The sequence below is a fragment of the Rhynchophorus ferrugineus genome, unplaced genomic scaffold (genome assembly GCF_030347505.1).
Source record: "Rhynchophorus ferrugineus isolate W39M unplaced genomic scaffold, kcgeb_rfMv2 rfM6, whole genome shotgun sequence".
NCBI lineage: Eukaryota > Metazoa > Arthropoda > Insecta > Coleoptera > Curculionidae > Rhynchophorus > Rhynchophorus ferrugineus.
The window spans coordinates 11783314-11803333 of record NW_027472585.1 but is presented as its reverse complement, the minus strand read 5'-3'; the positions used below and the strand labels follow the sequence as shown (position 1 = coordinate 11803333).

General features: G+C 29.7%; 2 protein-coding genes across 2 annotated transcripts in view; one reads left to right on the top strand and one right to left on the bottom strand.

The window, feature by feature from the left end:
- tfc (Brevican core protein triforce) overlaps window positions 1-20020 on the top strand; it is a 105069-nt gene that overhangs the window by 30273 nt on the left and 54776 nt on the right. The window contains exon 2 of the mRNA XM_076409010.1: window positions 12339-12623. Coding sequence (XP_076265125.1) covers window positions 12339-12623 — 285 coding nt within the window. The remainder of the gene's footprint in view (window positions 1-12338; window positions 12624-20020) is intronic.
- The window catches only part of LOC143199181 (cystathionine beta-synthase), an 84102-nt gene that overhangs the window by 55568 nt on the left and 8514 nt on the right, over window positions 1-20020 (bottom strand). The gene's annotated exons all lie outside the window — the stretch shown is intronic.

The following is a 20020-nucleotide window of genomic DNA, read 5'->3' as shown; positions in this document are numbered from 1 at the left end:
CAAACAATTATTTCATATTTTCGATATATCCATGTCGATTTTTAACGTTAACATTTGACAGAATTCAATGGTTTATATCTCTTGAAATTTAGTGGCTCTTTAAGATATACTTGATGCTTTTAAATTTTTAGTATCCAATATGTCAAAGGACAGGTGTAAATCAAAAATAGACACAAATATAGAGAGTGTAGACTGGCACAGGTCATTGTTTTCAATTCTATTTGCCATTTTTTAATTCATTTAGTAGTGTTATTGACAGTTCTTTGTAATTATTTTACAGTTGTTTCAATATTATTACTTGTAGTGCAATAACATTAGCAAATGTAGACATCGGTACATTTTCACATTTAGGGATATGACAACTGATAGTATAGAGTAAATACAGTAACAGATTGGTTCAAGGATACTATTTTGTGGTGCATTTGCATAGATAGGTTCCATATTTGAATGTTCTTCATCTTATTCTGAAATAGCGATTTCAAACATAAAATTTGAGAATCTTGTTCACCTGCCTAGGTAATCTCTTTAGGCCACAGTTAGTTATATGACTGAACAAATTTCCTTCTTTTCCAGAACTTTTCTCAATTACATCCAACATGATGTATTTGTTCAATTGTCGAATTGTTGACAACAAATATGAATCAGAGAAAGGTTTTAAAATTATTATTGGCATGGCCAATCCCTTTTTTACTTATCCCCAATTGATGAAAAATGCAACAGTTTCACAAATGTTTTCACAAAAAGAGTAGCAAACAATTATTTCATATTTTCGATATATCCATGTCGATTTTTAACGTTAACATTTGAAAGAATTCAATGGTTTATATCTCTTGAAATTTAGTGGCTCTTTAAGATATACTTGATGCTTTTAAATTTTTAGTATCCAACATGTCAAAGGACAGGTGTAAATCAAAAATAGACAGAAATATAGAGAGTGTAGACTGGCACAGGTCGTAGTTTTCAATTCTATTCGCCATTTTTTAATTCATATAGTAGTGTTATTGACAGTTCTTTGTAATATTTTACAGTTGTTTCAATATTATTACTTGTAGTGCAGTAACATTAGCAAATGTAGACATCGGTACATTTTCACATTTAGGGATATGACAATTGATAGTATAGAGTAAATACCGTAACAGATTGGTTCAAGGCTACTATTTTGTGGTGCATTTGCATAGATAGGTTCCAAATCTGAATGTTCTTCATCTTATTCTGAAATGGCGATTATAAACATAAAATTTGAAAATCTTGTTCACCTACCTAGGTAATCTGTTTTGGCCACAGTTAGTAATATGACTGAACAAATTTCCTTCTTTTCCAGAACTTTTCTCAATTACATGCAATATGATTTATTTGATTAATTGTAGAATTGTTGACATGAAAATACTTTTATTTATCAATTAACATAAGTTTGCTTCTTTAATACTCTAACAAAGCATATAGTGAGTTAAACATCTAATGTGTTGTGTATATTTTAATTAATATATAGAGTAGAATTGCTAAAAATAATTAAATTTGACCGTAATACTTTTAAAGCTTGTAATATATTTTTTATTTCTTGAGGCAATGTAGCTTTTTTTACTTTACCTGTTCCATTTTGTATTTATTTCTGTTACTGTTTGTGTTGACAGTTTTATATGTTATATAACATTTTTTATTTGTTCGATATATCAACATAAAAAAATCAACTAACAAAATAACTACGTTGTAATTTTGGTTTTTAGTTTTCGAATAAAACATATAATGAATTGTGTATATTTTAATTAATACATAGGGTAGAATTGACAAAAATTAAAGAAATTTTACTGTAAACATTTTTATAGCTTGAAATATATTTGTTACATCTTTATGCAATACAATTTTTTAATCTATTTGTTGTTTCATTTGGTGATCAAGCCATTTATTTCTGTTACTGTTTGCTTTAATTGTTAATAAATAACGTGATATAAAAAATCTTATTTGTTCAATATACCAACAGGAAAAAAAATCAACAACAACGTTATTTTATCCAAAAAACACGTTGTTATTTCCAAGTGACATATGTCAAATACCAAAACAATTGCTTCCTGGGCGGCTGGATTAAAATTTTATCGACACACCCTTATCTCGGTCTATCGTTGACAAATTCGCCTTTAATATTCAATTTCTTGAAATTTATTCGCATATAAATCAGCTCGTTAATTATCGAAAATGCTTTAGTACGATCGCAGTTCTGCCTTAATAATTTTAGGTTACCGCTAATTAATAATTTCCCCTTTCGGGCGGCGGTACGGCATCGGGGTACGGGTTTTTTTATTTTGGTTATCGATTTGCGCGTTTTTTGAATATCCGCGGATTTTTGTTGCGCCTTCGCTTTTCGTAACCGAGTTTCCATTGGATCGATTGTGCAACGCGCTTCAGTTTCTATTAATCATATCGGTAATTTTGCATGTTGCGGTTTTCAGTTACGTTTTCATTAGCATAACAATGGAAAACTATTAAATTGCGATTAGTGTAAATAATTCGATACGAGCGTAGGTGTAAAAATCAAATGTTTAAATTTAAATATATCACCTACACGTGGAACGGACATATTGATGTTAAGTAACCGGGTTCTGTGACGTTTTAATCAAACAAATTTCCCGCCACATTTCTTTTACGGATCCCTAAAACCAGTTTTACGGTTCTGGAATTTTACTTTCTTCAAACAGTTTGCATTAAAATAAGAAATATGTCTAACCTAAAAGTAATTAATAATATATTATTTTAATTATTTAATTATTACATTGTTACTAGTCGTTTCTGTCTAACCTACAATTTGTCTTTATGATAACTTAAATCTAGGTATATAACTAGGAGGACCTATCGTCCTTATCTCAGTCTCTGGTAAAATGATGTTTATAAATGTCACTACACAACACTACACAAGATCAGATGGTTTGATTCTTTTGAGTCTGTATCCTGTTCTGGTAGCATCCAAAAGCTTCAATACTTCAATATTCTCGTGAAAATGGAGTCCTTCCTCATGCTTCCTTGCAATTCTCTCGATTTCTTTACTGACTGTGGGTGTCTGAAGGTCTCGATGTAGGTAATCAGTCCTATGGTATTTGGGTGCGCCCACAATACCTCTCAGGGCTTTGTTTTGAAAAAATTGTATTTTATTTATGTTACTATTTGCAGAACATCATCATAATTGAACTCCGTATGTCCATATAGGTTCCAGTATTTGCTTATATAATAACAATTTATTATGTATTGATAATTGTAATTTTCTTCCAAGTAGCCAGTACATTTTCCTATATTTCAATTCCAATTCTTTTCTTTTCTTCTTTATATGTTCCTTCCAGCGAAGTTTTGCATGTTGATTCATTCCGAGATATTTAGCGTTGTTGCTATATGGAATGATAATATTATTTAATGTTATTGGTGCTTGTACGGTCTGTTTATAGGTGACCTTTCCATGTGCAGATTTACTTTCATTAATCCTTATTTTCTAAGCTTGTGTCCAATTATTTATATTGTCACTTGCCTGTTATAATTTTCGTGAGGCTTCCTCACTATTATCTCCGATAGCTATAATCGCAGTATCATCAGCAAATGTAGCCATCGTTGTATTCTCAATTTGTGGTATATCACAAGTGTAGAGTAGATAAAGAATTGGTATCATTACACTTCCTTGTGGTACACCTACTTTAGCTTGTTTTATTGTAGAGTAAGCTTCTTCTTATTTGACTCTAAACATTCTGGTTGTAATGTACGATTTTAATAGTTCGGTGTGTTGTTTTGGTAACATTTTCTGTAGTTTATGAACAATATTGTTTATTAATAAATTATTGAGACAGAATTTGCTTTTAGAATAGCTGTAATACTTAGTTTCCGACTAAATGTCGTCCTATTATTGTACCAAAACATCTGTCAATTGTATCAGTGATATTGGAGATATAAATCTATTCATCATTTTCTACTAGGTTTAAGTATGCAATGTCATGATTTGACACATATGTCATTTTATTCTATTGAAATCAAGCTTCAAAGTTATATTAGTTGTAATTTACGAAAGTAACACCTTCGTAAATTTATAAAAGTCATCTTTTGCTGATACATAAACTGAAACTTACGGCGAGCGTGCTCAAATCTTAGAAAAATGTGGCGCGGCAAAGTTCAATGAGCAAGTCAAAGAACGTTCTAGCGCGCCCCATGTGTCGTTTAACAAGTACAAGTAAATGTACCTACTATACCCTCATGAGCGAACGATGGAACTGATGGAATATTTTTCTTAGATGTTTCCATAGAAACTGGAAAAGCGTTTTTAGTATCATTGATTTTGACAGCATTTGATCAAATCGCAAAATGAATTTCACTTGCACTTGCTTCAGATATTGCAGCTACGTTGTCAGATGGCAGTTGAAGAGCTCATTCAACATGAAAATTAATGAAACTCCATGTTGCAATCTGTCGAGGAATTATAAGATGACCTCACTGTTGCAACAAAACAAATTAATCGTTTGGAATGAGTGTACAATGGAACACAAAATATCTTTGGGGACATTAAAGGCAGATCCTCAAACATAAATTAAAAGTATCTATGTCTCGAGAGTAATTGGCCCTTTCGATATCATCCTATAAGAAAATTATCCTATTACCTTGATCACAAAAACATTTGGGGAAGTAGTAATTATGGTATTCAAACTACACATATGCAAATCTGACTATAAATATGTTTTAATGCAAATAAACTCCTGTTATATTATGTATATAATCGTTTCTTATTAGGAATAAGAGATAACCATATTAACAAATGTTAATTAGTATAAATTTGATTATTAAGACTCATTTCAAATATCTGCGGCAGCTGTTGATCTGTAGCTCTAGGCTGTAACATTTCCAAGATTCTCAAATCGCATGTTTGTAAACCAAATATGTATGTCGTATCTACCATGTGTAGATATGTTGTAATGAGTGATCTTTTACATTATTGTTCGTTATGTAAATATATCTCGCGTGTAGTTATAACATACGAGGGATCCACTGTATCTGAAGATGCTGAATAGAATGACAAAAAAGAAGAGAAATAGAAAGTGCAATTTGCCGATTATTAAAAAAGCCCGATTCATTTTTTACTAACCTAGTAACCAAAAAACTTGGGTTTCTTGTATTGAGCAACATTCTTTGTTGATTGGCCCGTTGCTAAATTATCCGTCAAACTTTTGTCATCGTCGACAAACAGATATTACGTTTTAACGTATCTAGTTTACTTATGTTAAATAAGTCGTCGGATTGACTATTCTGAAAAAACCGAGCAAATATTCAACAAGTTGCAAAAGAATATATATAAATAGAAAAGCAACCGTGCGACAAAGACATTAATTTTTTTCTATAAAAAGATCTCTTATACAGTTCTTTCAAACAAGGCGTCTCAAGAGATTTTTTTATTTTGTTTTTGCTGTAAGTTTTTATGTATTTATATAAGGGATGCGGGATGTATGTCATTCGGTAGCCCAGCTCTTGAGAATTCACCGAAGAGTGTAAATAAATCTGTTTGTAACCATTCTCTCATTATGGAAGGTCCTAAGTGTCTTAAATGTGTATAGATTATCATGATATTACATTTTATATAAAAATCTAAAGCTGTAGCTTTACCAAATTCAATTGGGTATGGCTTGGTTTGGTTTACTTTTGCAAGAACTAAACAAATTATTAATTATTGTAATATATTATAATTATTATGCTAATTAGAGACTTGACTAGTTAGTCTAGTGTTCTTCAGCACTTTCGGATATAGTTCGTATTTAACGAAATAACTTCCGAAATTAGTTCATTAGCCAAATATCGACCAAGTATATCGATATTTTTCAAAAAAAAAAGATATATAAATATTTTTTCGGCATTCCCAGGAGCAGCCTCATAAATTGTAGCCTAAATATGTTTATATTTCAAGCAAATACCTGGCAGAAATATTCAATTCAAATGTTCAATTTATATCAATAGAGTTTTATGCAACAGTACAAAGAATTCTTCATTTTGAATGATATAAATTGATGCTCAGTATGCTTTTATATTTCTTAAACTTTTATTTGTTTAATTAATAATGTTTATATTTTTATCATCTATAATTATATAATTATGTAATTGATTTAAAATTAAGTATTGCCGGCTTGGTGGCGCAGTGGTAAAGGCGATGGGACAGTCCTCCTACTGTTGCGATAGCCGCGAGTTCGAATCCTGCTGGGGCATGATCGTAAATTTATGTTTGTGATTGTTTAAAATTTGTGATTGTCCTAGGCTAAAAAATCCGACAAGGAAAATTATCCCAGTCACGCCAGTAACCAGGCTGGGTAAGACCGGATGTCTTCTGGGATGATTTCTAAAGTTGGTCACTCGCCAGTCGATAGGCTTAATGCTGCAGGCCGTGGTTCGGAGCCCACGTTAAACTGTAGGTCCAGTCCAGATAAACCCATAGTTGGTAAAAGGAGACTTTAAAATATATTAAAAAAATAATAAAAATAAGTATTTTAGTTTTTAAATATATATACTCCAAATTGAAAAAAATTATAATAGAATACTTTTTTAATGATTTAATGATTCCAGTTTTGCTCTGTATGGAAATAAGCTAGATTTTCTAAACTATTATAAATAATTGCCTTAATGTATGTTACTGTTATTATCAACCATATTTCGTCAATCACGAAAAGAAATTTTCATTATTAAATTGTGCCAAATTAGTACTGTATCTATATCAAATTAGGTCTAATAAGTATTTAATTTGCAAAGAATTTTAATACATTGTAAATTATATACTAGTTCTGAATTTGTTAATGATAATGTAGTTTAGGGGTATTTGGTATAATTCTTTAATAATGATTATTACCAATTTTGCTCTATTCAGATTGCGGAATTCGTTTAAGGATCTGTTTAATGTTTAAGAATTGAAGTCAAATTAATGTGGATTGTGTTTCCATTTATTGTAACTTCTAAACAATTAGTCTACCTCCGACTCCCACTAAATTTTTTAAAAAGCTTCGGATATAATTTTTTATAATAAACCCTTGAGTTTATAACCAAATAAATTATAAAAATTATTCAATATTATCAATCAAATAGTGTCATATATCATTTAGAACTAATAAAACAGGCGATTGTTAATGTGTGAAATGTTACAAAATATTTGTGTTTATAATTTTATTAGGTTACCGTTACAAAAAACGAGCTCTTTATAGTGTTGTGAAACACACAACTGTTTTTTATGAATGTTTATTTTTTAATTTAAAAGGACGTCTATTTCGATCATCCTTTGAAGGTTAACTTAAATTTGCACAAATTATTATTTATCAATAAAAAAAGTACCGTTATCAGAAAATACCTTCATAGGTGTTTTAACTAGAAATAATTTAATATTAATTTTATTATAATTGTTTTTTAATATTAATTATAATGCGATAAAAACTATGATTACAAAATAAATATTTACGTCAAGTTGTGGAAATAAAGGACTCATTAATAATTAATGATCTTAAATATTATTGCAATTAGTTTTTCCGACAATTCGCGTTATACATACTTATTATACAAAATATTTTAGTGAAAGAAGTTTGACTTTATGAAAAGTAGAAATAGATTAGATTTGACTTCAAACGATATATTTTAATTGATAGAGGTTTACATTTTGAAAATAATTTCTAGCATTTTTAAGAAAAATCTAAAATCTACTTGTTTACACTTGTATATTTATTTTTGTTATTATTATTTGTGTTTGTATTTGTTATTTTATATTTCTACTAGTTGTCTATATTTCTATGATAATTTTTAAATACTTATTTTACAAAAGCCATCAAAATAACCCAGATTGTTTTAACTGTCTGTGAGACTCTAGCTAATAATTTAAAAACAATTTTACAATATATTGGCGTATTCAGTTATTTTAGAATTAAATTGTCCATGTCTTTTCCAATGGTAGATAACGTATGATATAAAAGAAAATAGAAGAGAAGCAATGTCAAAGCAGGTGGTAAGGAAGGAATACGGATGGAAATTATTTAAAAAAATACTCTACGCAAACCAGAACATGACGTCACGGTGATATATTGTCGAAGGAATGATGTTGGTTTGGCGAATATCCAATCATCAATCCATTTTTACACTTCTTCAGCATTTCTAAACCGTGTGCCAGTCAAACCATGCCGTATCGATTTAAACAAATCGTAATCAGAAAGTGCAATATTTAGTGACTACGCAGTGCTGCAGAACTTGCAATTCGAACTGCAACAGTGTAACTTTCATAAATCTAGCAACTTGTGGCCGACCGTTTATTGCAAGAGGATGATTTTCCTTCTAGTATGACCATGAATATTCCGTTTGGGTCTCGGCTGTTCTGGGCAAACCTAAACTCTATTCAAAATTATTTTGTACATACGTCATCTAAATTTGTGACATCGAAACGTCGTAATGTTGCCGCATCAACTCTGAGTTCAGTTGGGCTTTGATATACAACAAAATTCTAATCTAAATAAAATAATTGAACAAAAATGTTATCAAATGACAATAAAATAACTGGACACAAGCTTGGAAAATAAAAATTAATGAAAGTAAATCTGTGCATGTGAAGTTCACCTACAATCAGATCGTACAAGCACCAATAACATTAAATAATTCTATCATTCCATATAGCAACAACGCTAAATATCTCGGAATGAATCTTGATGCAGAAGTTCGTTGGAAGGAACATATAAAGAAGAAACAGTACATAATAAATTGCTATTATATAAGCAAATACTGAAACCTGGACTGAATATGGACATACTGAGTTTAATTATGACGACGTTCTGCAAAAATTAACATAAATAAAATACAAATTTCTCAGAATAAAGTCCTAAGAGATATTGTGGGCGCACCCCAATACTATAGGACTTATTACCTACATAGAGACCTTGAGATACTCACAGTGAGCCAATAAATCAAGACAATTGTAAGGGGGCATGAAGAAAGAATCCATTCTCATAAGAATATTGAAGTATTGCGGCTTTTGAATATCACCAGAACCGGACACAGACTCAAAAGAATCAAACCATCAGATTTTGTGTAGTGTTGTGTAGTGAGGTGCATACTCGTATAATAAAAATACTGTAGTTACATGTACAACCATTATTTCACCAGAGACTGAGATAGGGCCGATGGGTTATCCTAGTTATATACCTAGATTTAAGTTATCATAAAGACCAATTGTAGGTTAGTCGAAAACTACTAGTAACAGTGTAATATTTAAATTATTAAAATATATTATAATAAAAAAAATCACAAAATTCACACATTTTATTTTAATTTGTTGCGTAAACGGCGCGTTTCGCAAAATATTCCGATATTATTCAACAATTTGCATTCTGATGGTTATAAATAAATTATAACCAGTCGATCAAGAGGACGTCTAGATCGAGCACCTGCATCGGAAGGTTACGACAGGCCGAGTTTTCTGAGAAATTGTCGAAAATATCTCACGCCTAACAATTTATTTCGCAAAAAGGTCAATTATTCGGGATTCACTGAGAGTCCAACGAATTTCATTATTTTTTTTGTGGAAATTTCAACCTTCGGTAGTTCATAATTGGTTGCGTAGCAAAACGTGAATTGAAGATTCGAGGTAATGAGTTCTTAACTGGTGTTCGACACATCTCGCTTTCTAATATGTGTCGGTAATTTGATGACCTACTAATGAGATGTTAAACATTGAAAATGGCACAGTATACAGTCAGTCTGTCGGGAAATAGATAAATAATATTTAAGGTTTTATGAATTTATGAAGTAGTGAGTTTCTTTTTTTATATTTCAAAGTCTCATTTTTACCAACAAGGGTTTCATCTGGACAGGACCTGCAGTTTAATGTGGGCTCCGAACCACGGTCTTCGGTATTAAGCCTACCGACTAGCGAGCGACCAACTTAGAAATCACTTACTTGTATCAAATATTCATTGTGATTTATTAATGAAAGATTGGTTGGGAAAACTGTTTACATTTGTTCCATTATTTTCAATATTAATTTATTCATATACATTTCTAACACTAGTCAATTACTACATTTTATAAAACAAGGTCCCATGCAGCGCCTGTTAGTGTATGTTCGCGATAAACTCGAACGATAAAAGAACTGCTGAACGAATTCTCATATGGTTTGCTTTGGAGTATATTTTGTTAATGTTTTATATAAATTAAGAATAAGGTTTAAATATGACGATAATTGTTGAAAATATAAAGGTCACCTGAGATTTTTTATTAAAAATGCTGTCTTTTCGAGATATAACAAAACAATATATGGTGGAATAAGTCTTTACTGAAAAGTCCGCGATGACATATATCTATTTCTTAAGGATAAAGACAACGAAGTACTGATAATCAAAACCAAAATTGTCGACCGAAGTACCGGAATAAAAATAAAACAGAAGACCTTGTAATGCTTCAGAATTATTCCATATAGTCAATCAAACACTATGATATATTATTTATAATTAATAAAATAGGCGATTGATAATGAAAATACACATACATGTGAAATGTTACAAAATATTTGTGTATATAATTTTAGTAATTTACCGTTATAAAAATGAGTTCTTTATGGTGTTGTGAAATATAAAACTATTTTTTATGAATGTTATTTTTTTCATTTAAAAGGCCGCCTATCTCAAACGTCCTTTGGAGGTTAACTTAAATTTGCACAAATTATTATTTATCAATCAAAAAAATACCGTTATCAGAAAAGTCCTTCGTAGGATTTTTAAGTAGAAATAAGCCAAGATAGTTTACTATATACATTCCAACTGTTAAAAAATATATAAATAGTAGAAAAGTATAAAGTCATAGATAAATAATAAATACAATAATACATAAATAAAATCGTACAGTATACAATCATGTACAAAGTGGTAACTAAAAAATCTATTTAAGGGAATATTAGACGCATACAGGATTAATCCTGATAAGCTGAACAACAGTGAACAAGCTGATGGTAATAGTTGATGAACTCAACAAATGTCGAATTTTTTATTCCAAATTAGAACTTAATCAGTGTAGAACATATTTCGTATGTTTTGAGTTGTATTCCTGAAGACATAAATAGATAATTAAGCAAAGTATTGATAATCAAGATAAAAATTGTTGGCCGAAGTAACAGTATAAAAATAAAACAGAGGATTATCGCAAAATAAAAACTAACGCACCTGAAAAAGGTGAAAAAAAAGTTGAAGGGATGGTGTTAATTGTTAAATGGTGTTATTATGTATTAAATCGCATCAGATACATTTGTTACCAACTTCATATTGAAACCTCACTGACAAGCTTCATTTTTCAGAATCAGTGTGTCATGTCTTAGTATTTCGTCAAAGACTGAACAAAACATTTTTTGTTCAATTTTTGTTATGAGACTTGCTCATACTTGAACTACAAAACAATTATTAATTGAACAGTAAAAAAAATATTGTCTACATCAAAAGTTAGAACTTTTAAAATATATTTTTTGTTGTTCGTATTTACTGCTTCTTGGAACTTAATAAAAAATAATTGAAGATTTCTCCGATAACAAAGAATAACTTTTTAATTTTTTTATAATGTGCATCCTTATATATTATATTATAAACGTTACATTATATAACTGTTGCTTCCCAGTTGCCTTAATTTAAAAGTAAACTGGTTTTATGAGTTTTATGAAAACATTTCTGTTTATTATATTTTCTCAGATTTAATTTGTCATAATTGTTAGGATCTAAGACAATTTTTGTGGTTTCTTAATAACCAGTGACATGTTATTTCGATTAAGATACTGTAAGTGGTAGTGAGTCTTGATGTCACCCTTGAAATTTTACCATTTCTTGGATTGATGACTATTTGTTGGAGTTCCCCGAAGCCATGTAATGATTTAACATATTTGAAATCATGTTACGTCATACAGTTATCGTAATTCGTTATTAATTTTAAACAGTATCTGTAGTATTGGCATGAAGACGATATATAGGGTTGTTCAACAATAGCGCATCGGTTCTCAAATGGAACGATCCTGTGTATGTAGTGATAATGACATTCTTTTATGACTTATTATTATTATTTAATTTGCCATATTTGGGTCTCAATAACAAACTACAGCTTGGATACGCCTCGTTAAAAATCTGGTCCCTACAGACTGCCAACATACATCAACTGAAAATTCTATAGTTGGTTTTATTATTGTTAATTTATTATTACTATACATGATTACAAGCTTGATTTATTACATTTTCTATCGATACATTGTGCACTTTGGGAATATATAGTATAATATATATAATACTATAATTTATTTAATATTATATATATTTACCTAAAACACTTTTTGTTTCTTTCAGGTTCATCTATACATGACCTGAAAGAAATTCAAAGGCAAAACCAAATAACCAAGCAAATCCTGCAGAGTTATTTGGAGAAACGGTTGTACGGCAAGCGTTTGTCTAGGACACCCAGTTTGCAGGAGATCCTTCCTAGTAATCGCGCGGCGACTCCACCTCCCAACAACATACATAGTCTCTTATCAAATAATACGGACGAGAACGATTCCAGGGAGACATTGGAGGGAGAAGAGACCATGAGGGATGACACTTATTATGAGGATCTTGAGGAAGTGCCAGTGGAGGGTAATTACGGCTACATTAATTAATATCTTATTTTATAACTCAAACATCAGTCCTTCAGTCCGTTTAGAGATTCGCAAGTTTACTTATATATCTATGTTGCCTGCAAAAGAAAAAACAAGCTAGGGTTTCCTTGACTTAGAAAAGGAAATATTCAAAAAATTATAAATAATAAGTTCGTATGTTGTGTGGATCTAATAGCTGATGAATAAGAATATTATATTTTGCCAGTTTTGTCGCATTATACAAGGCATTAATTAATTAGTCTTGGTTCATTTATGTTAATTTATGATGATTTATACTGCTTATTTATGATTTATGAATTAAATGTTTTAATTTTGCGATTCATTCATGATTTATCAATTTTTCTTCAACTCTAAGTCTCTAATGCAAGAAAGCGTCTTTTTCCCAGTCAAATGTTATATCGCTAGTAGTTTTTCAACATTTAATAGATCATTCATTAAAATAATTTGATGTATTAATTCCTTTGTTCTCTAGATCGTTTTTTGTTAGGTAACTTTTAATATAATACTAATTTGTTTGTAATATATTTTATTCAGTAATATTACACACCTGTTATTAGTCTTTGCTTTTTATTAAGTGACTGAAGTGATTTTTTGAAGTGACTGAAGATCTGAAATCTTAAATTACAAAAAAGGTCTATATGTAAATGTCTATATTTTCTTAAATAAAAATTAGGACATTTTCTCGAGGAAAGGGTCCTTTACTTTTATTTAAAATATTTTCTAACTTTAGTCATTATTTTTCCCATTGTTACTGCTTCGTAAGAATGCCTTATTTGTTGACCATGAGACCATGAGTATGTAACAATTAGAAGGATTAATGCCCAGTAAATACGGGCTTTTTGTATATATTTCGAAATTCACGGATTTTACTAGACTTTTAGATTTTCTTTAGAATTCTATTAGACTATTAGATTCAAACGACATTTACTTGGATCTAATATTAAATACAACAAAAGAAAAAACATGTGATATTGATATATAATCGATACTGATTGAAGATTGTATCGTTAAACAATTTTAAAATGACTTACTGATGACGTTTTGTTTTTTTCGAACAACCGTGATATATTTGTATAACTAATAACGTAGTAAAAAGTAGACAAAAGTTACTACTACTAAAAATTAAGTAATATATTTAATGGAGTGTTAAATATGGATATAATTAATATATGGGCACAATATTAATGATATAATTACTATAGATAATAATAATTGGTGGTTAATTTATTATTCTGATCAGGCACACTTGACCCAAATTACAACATTTTCCGATTACAAATTCCTAACCGATATAATCTCCAAATCCTTAATTAAAAAAACGCATAGTCACAATCGACGGTATATTGTGTTTCTAGACGGTTTCGCAACAGTTTTCTTACCCTTTAAACGTGTCCGATCATTAATCACAAACAATAACAAATTCAGATTCACCGGGTTCTTCAATAAACCCACGCAATAAAAATCATGCCCTGCAGATATAATTTAGTAATACCAAGTCTTTTTTATGGTTTTATCGAAAATAACCCGTCCGAAATTAAATGTCAAAATAGTTTTCTCATCACATAATGAGTATTTTGTGTTGATTTTTTTTCTGCGTAAAGTTGCTTGTCTTTTTCTTCGCCATTAATTAGACACACATCTGAATGGTTTTCAAGGTGGTAGGCTAACGGTAAAACTGAACGTATGCCAAAGTGATGCTGGATGATTTATTTTTAATTATTAGGTGATTTTGTTTTATGACATATTGTCCTTGGAGTTTATAATTATAATTGATGTTAGGAATTCATCAATTACTACTTCGAACAAGATATAAAGGGTAATTGGTATGGAACTGAGGAACAATGATATTTTTATTAACCTTAGTGATTCAACACTCTGTCTCCAATGGGTAATAAGTATTGCTTATGATAATTAAGAAGATCACTACGATAAGTTATTTCGTGTGTAAAATATCTTATTCTAATTCTTGCTCTAGAATATCTATCTGTCCCTTAATCAGACCGTATGGTAGTAAATGTTTTAGTCTACACACTTTACTGTGTCACTCACATTTAGTTAATTGGTAAGTGTGGTGCACTTTTTCGAACTATGTAACACTAACATTATATATACTATAATTCAAATGGGCTCTAGAGGGATATCTCACTGTATCTCTTTATTAGATGTTTATTGCGGAGCATAGACTATAGCAAACACCCCTTTGCATTGGAACCGTTGAATGATGGATATATTAAATTTTTTGCAAGTGCCCCATAGTTGGAGTTAGCATAAGTATTGATTCCTACACCAATACCTTGTTATCTAATGATAATCTCGATTTGCAGCTTAGACGCCGATAAAGCTGATAAACTTTGAATCTAAGTTGTTTTAATTTTGCAAATGTGTGCTTCTTACAAGTTAGATGTCGATCTAGATGCACGCCAAGATATGTAGCTTCTGTAAGTTGGCGATTAATAGTATTAACTGGTGGACTGGAATCTTCTCTTATGCAAAATAAATGTTATAAGGGTACATTTTATTTAATTCCTTTTAATACACCAAGCAATTTTATTTTATTAAGGTTTGTTTGGAGTTTTCTTGATGATATCGTTAGGTACTGGCGAGAAGCTAAGACTGCCATGTCGCCTGTGTATTGGTACAGTATCCGAGATATACAATATTGGACCCAATACAATGTCTTGTGAAATACCTGAATATAATTGATATAGTTCAGTGTGTTCCTCATTTTAATTGAATTGACGAAATTTCAATTTCAATTTTGAGGGAGAAGCTTGTTTAGTTTAATTGAGAGGCCCACGTGTCAGACTTTATAAAACAGTCTATATACAGTTATAAAAGAGTCTATATATTTGTTCTATAGTTCCGCGTTTTTAGGAAACCCAAATTGATGTTCTAGAATCGTATTTCTATTTCTATTATTGTATTAAATATCTTTATATATAGTTTCTGCAGAACTATGATTACCGGTAACATTTTATATTTAATTGAAAAACATTTATATTGAAATACAGAGGAATATAATAAAAGTAATATAAATAATATAATATATAAAAGATATATATATATATATATATATATATATATATATATATATATATATATATATATATATATATATATAATATAAAGAGGAAATACTAAACTTTTCTTCTTGTATTAAAATTCTTCTTTTACATTGATATAACATAATACAACAACATAAAAATACAACATATTTATAACTTATCATTATTATAACTATTTATTTATTTTTATAACAACACAAAAACATATTCACTATAAACATTACATGTATAATACAACATATAAAAAGTAACAAATATTGTTAAATATTTTGTGTTAATGATTATATTGCACTGCGTAATATAGATTGATGGTATCCGCATACTTCTGAGCTGATGTCAATATTTGTTTGTAGTCTTGATTTAAAACAAAGAAAAAAAAATGCGTTACTAGAGCATTGAGTTATGTAGAGAATGGCGATAAAAACGGTAAAGAACATTATATAGACGGATGCTAATTGATGGGATATTGAACAGAACTAAGTGAACTGAACTAAAACATACAGTATTATAAAACTACGTACATTAAGTTTATATCATTAGACACAGTAAAAAATTGACTAGCATTTTCACTAATTATTTTATTTAATATAATAGGTGATCATTTATCTTAGTAGTTTATTTTTATTTTCTTGGTACCTTAGGTGAGCTTTTACGAATAGCAGAGCAAAAATGGTTTAAAAAAATGGTAATTTTTATACGTTACAAGATATATGTTTTATATGTTATATTAGCAATGTAATTGGTTTTTAACAATCAGTATATATTTTGCTTATATCGATGCAAATGTTTTTTATTTTTTGAAATAGATTCATTTGCTATATATAATTTTTTCCATTACTACGCAAGGTGTCTTGGAAGGCTTCAAAAGACACCACGTGTGCCCTCAGAAAATTATTAAAGAGCTTTGTTCGATGCAAAACGGATTCATTAGGTGTTGAGGTAGTCTTGATTTTCCAGAAGAAGAGTCACTGGTAATCAAGTTCGGGTTTTAGGGGAGTCACGAAAGCGTTCGGCATTTTTCAACTTTAATGTTTTATCGATCACCTGTAATCATAGTTAATTATCAACTAATTAATATTAAACCATTACGTTTGAAGCCTGGACATTTATTTGTGTATTTATTTATTTTTTTTATCTGGTTCATGTTGCATTTTTATAAATTCAGAAAACATTCTAAAATATATGCTGTAAAATGCTGCTTTATATACTTGATATGTTTTCATATACTTATTGAAAAAATAATATTAAAATATTTCAATATAAATTAAACTATATTGAATGAATGAATGAATTATAAACTACATATAAACCATTTATAATATACGATACTACATAATATATGTATATATATATATATATATATATATATATATATATATATATATATAATTTTAATAGTTAATAATTTAGATACAATAAATACATTCAAATCACCTGCCAATATCATATAATAAATAGTTTTGAAAAGGTGAATGAACATTTTAATAATTACTTCATATGTGTATGCTAGATACCATTGTAACTAATTAATTATCTTATAAGTAGAGTTGCTAATTTTTCAGACAAGCTATTTCCTTTAGAATTATTGCATATAAAAAGCATATTAAATTAATTTGATTTAGAATATTTGACTGTGATTTACTAACACAAATGCCTACACAGTTTTTTCTTCTATTTCCTGCTATAGCCTTAAAAACTATTAATCAGCAATAATGTCTGCTAATAGTAATGCAGGGACATTGGACACGTTTTACTTTCAGCTTTTGCTTCTTTTTCTGCTCTAGGAGTATTGTTATTTTTAAAACAATGGATCAAAAACAATTTCGTGTTTTAATTTTACACTGTTTCTTGATGGAAAAAATACCGTTCAAGCGAAGCAATGACCTGACAATTATTATAAGTTCTCCGCTCTGTTAGAAACAATATTAAAACGTTCATTTGCTGACTTCAAATGTGGTCGTAGAGACACCGATGATGCAGAACGCAGTAGACGTCCTAATGAATTGGTAACACCAGAAAACATAAAAAAAATTCACAAAATCGTTTTGAATGATCGAAAAGTAAAATTGCGTGAGTTAGCTAACATTGTAAAGATATCAAAGGAATGTGTTGGTTTTATATTACATGAGAATTTGACAATGAGAAAGCTCTGTTCAAAGTGGATGCCGCGTTTTCTCACTGTTGGCCAAAAACAAGAACGTTTTGATGATTCTGAGCAGTGTTTGGCCATAAACGTAACGTTTAAACGTAACAAACCAGAATTTTGACGTCGATATGACAATGGATGAAACGTGGATTCATCGCTTCACTCCAAAATCAAAAGAATCGTCATCTGAGTGGACAGCAACTGGTGACATGCCTATTTTGAAGCAAAAGATAAATCGTTCTACAAAATTGATTGTGTGACTCTTGATGGAGATTACGTTGATGAATAAAGCCAATTTTGAACAAAGAAAAACGCGTTTTCTTTGTTACGCCCGGAACTTTTCAGGCTATGTGTCATACTGAAGAGTTGTAGATTAATGATTAAAGCCTACTGAAATACAGTTATTGGGAACAATTTGGTGGCCGACAATATAACCAGATTACATCAGATCTATGAATGTATCTTTAGTGTTTTTTTGTAAATTCAAAGTATCAATATCTATAGACATTTTTATTGATACACTGTAAATGTAAGAAAGAAAAAAACATATTGTTAAAACCTCAGCAAAATAATATAATAAAAAATAAACATTTTTGGCATGAATATGACGAAAAAAAGTTACGCCGACAGCTGTAAAATTTAAGTGGTCTTAATTTCGAATTAAATCGCTTAAAAAATGAAGAGAAAAATGAGGTGGCAAATTTATGAGAGTGTCCTTAATAAAGTCAGTAAAATCATTTCGTGAAAATAGAAATCGTCAAGGTAAATATTGGAAATAAATCTGAAACTATTTGCTTTGTCAATGTTGCCGTCGTCTTTTTTTCTTTCGCCCAATCGTCCTTCTAGTCGGTTCTGTTGACTGACAAATAAGAAACGTCACTGCAAAATAAACTCTATTGACAGGTATGGTATTGCGCCAAGAGTGGATGTGTTAGGCTTGTTCAAATACGATTGCTGAATAATTGAAATATTGCATTATCTAATATGTTTTATACACTGAAGCTTAGAAAGACAAAAATATTTTTAACAAGAAATTTGAACCGACTTCAAAAATAAATATGGAATTCAGCCTATCTGTATTAAATAATTCTCTATTTGGGACAAAAAAATACTGTCATATGTACCTATTTATCAGTGTGATTATGAAATACTGTCACATCGCTGATTTTCTACTGCCTTTAGTGATTCAATAATATGTCTAGTGGGCAAAAGTGTTTCTGTAAAAATATGGAATGCACTGTCGCTCTTTGAAATTATTGTATTACTTCATTAGTGATGTAATATGGAGCAAAGCCTTTGATACGTAACATTTTCTTTTTGGAACTGTTTAAGATGGTTACATTAGACTTCTTAGTAGTATCTCATACTTTGATTGCATCGAACCAAATTATAAAGTATTTGTCACATCTATACTTTGATATCTAAAGATAATTGTTTCTTTAAGGTTTGTTTGGTGGTTTCTTGATGATATTGTTGGATCTTCTTGTGTTGCTAAGACTAACATGAAATGCGAATGTAACCAAACTAAAGAATGTGTTGTCGATAAATCAGCAGTGTATAGGAGATTAATATTAGACACAGCGCATTACCTTGTGGAGCTCTTAAACATATTGGATGTTTAATGTGTTCTTTGTCTAGTTTTATAGTAAAATATTTTTTTCTTTAAGATAATATTTTAGTATCTGGGAGGATGTGGATGTGGCAGAAACTTCTTTAGTAAAGCCTGTAGTGATTTGTGTCACATTTGATAAAAAAAAATGGAACGATTATTTTAAATAAATATTGTCACTATTTCTGCTTGTTAAAATATGATAAAATTTATACGTCTACACAACACAATGGTTAAAGCGAAACTGAAGTAAACGTCTCATAACCAAGATGGCTCTCAATCAAAATGGTAACAGGACTTTTGCCCTACCTTATATAACATATAACTGCGGTGTTCAAAAAATAACAAAGCTTATCAAACAAAAAAGTCGTTAATTATTTTTCCTTTTTAACTAAGTTTATTACAAAGCATATCCGCTCATATCTGTCCTATGTTAACCAAAATTAAAAGTTAAGAAATTTAATATGAATGTTCGTTTCTTTCACAGCAAAATATATGCAGATATTATACGAGAGAAAACTATTTTAACCCTTTTTTCATTTGTTATATAATTA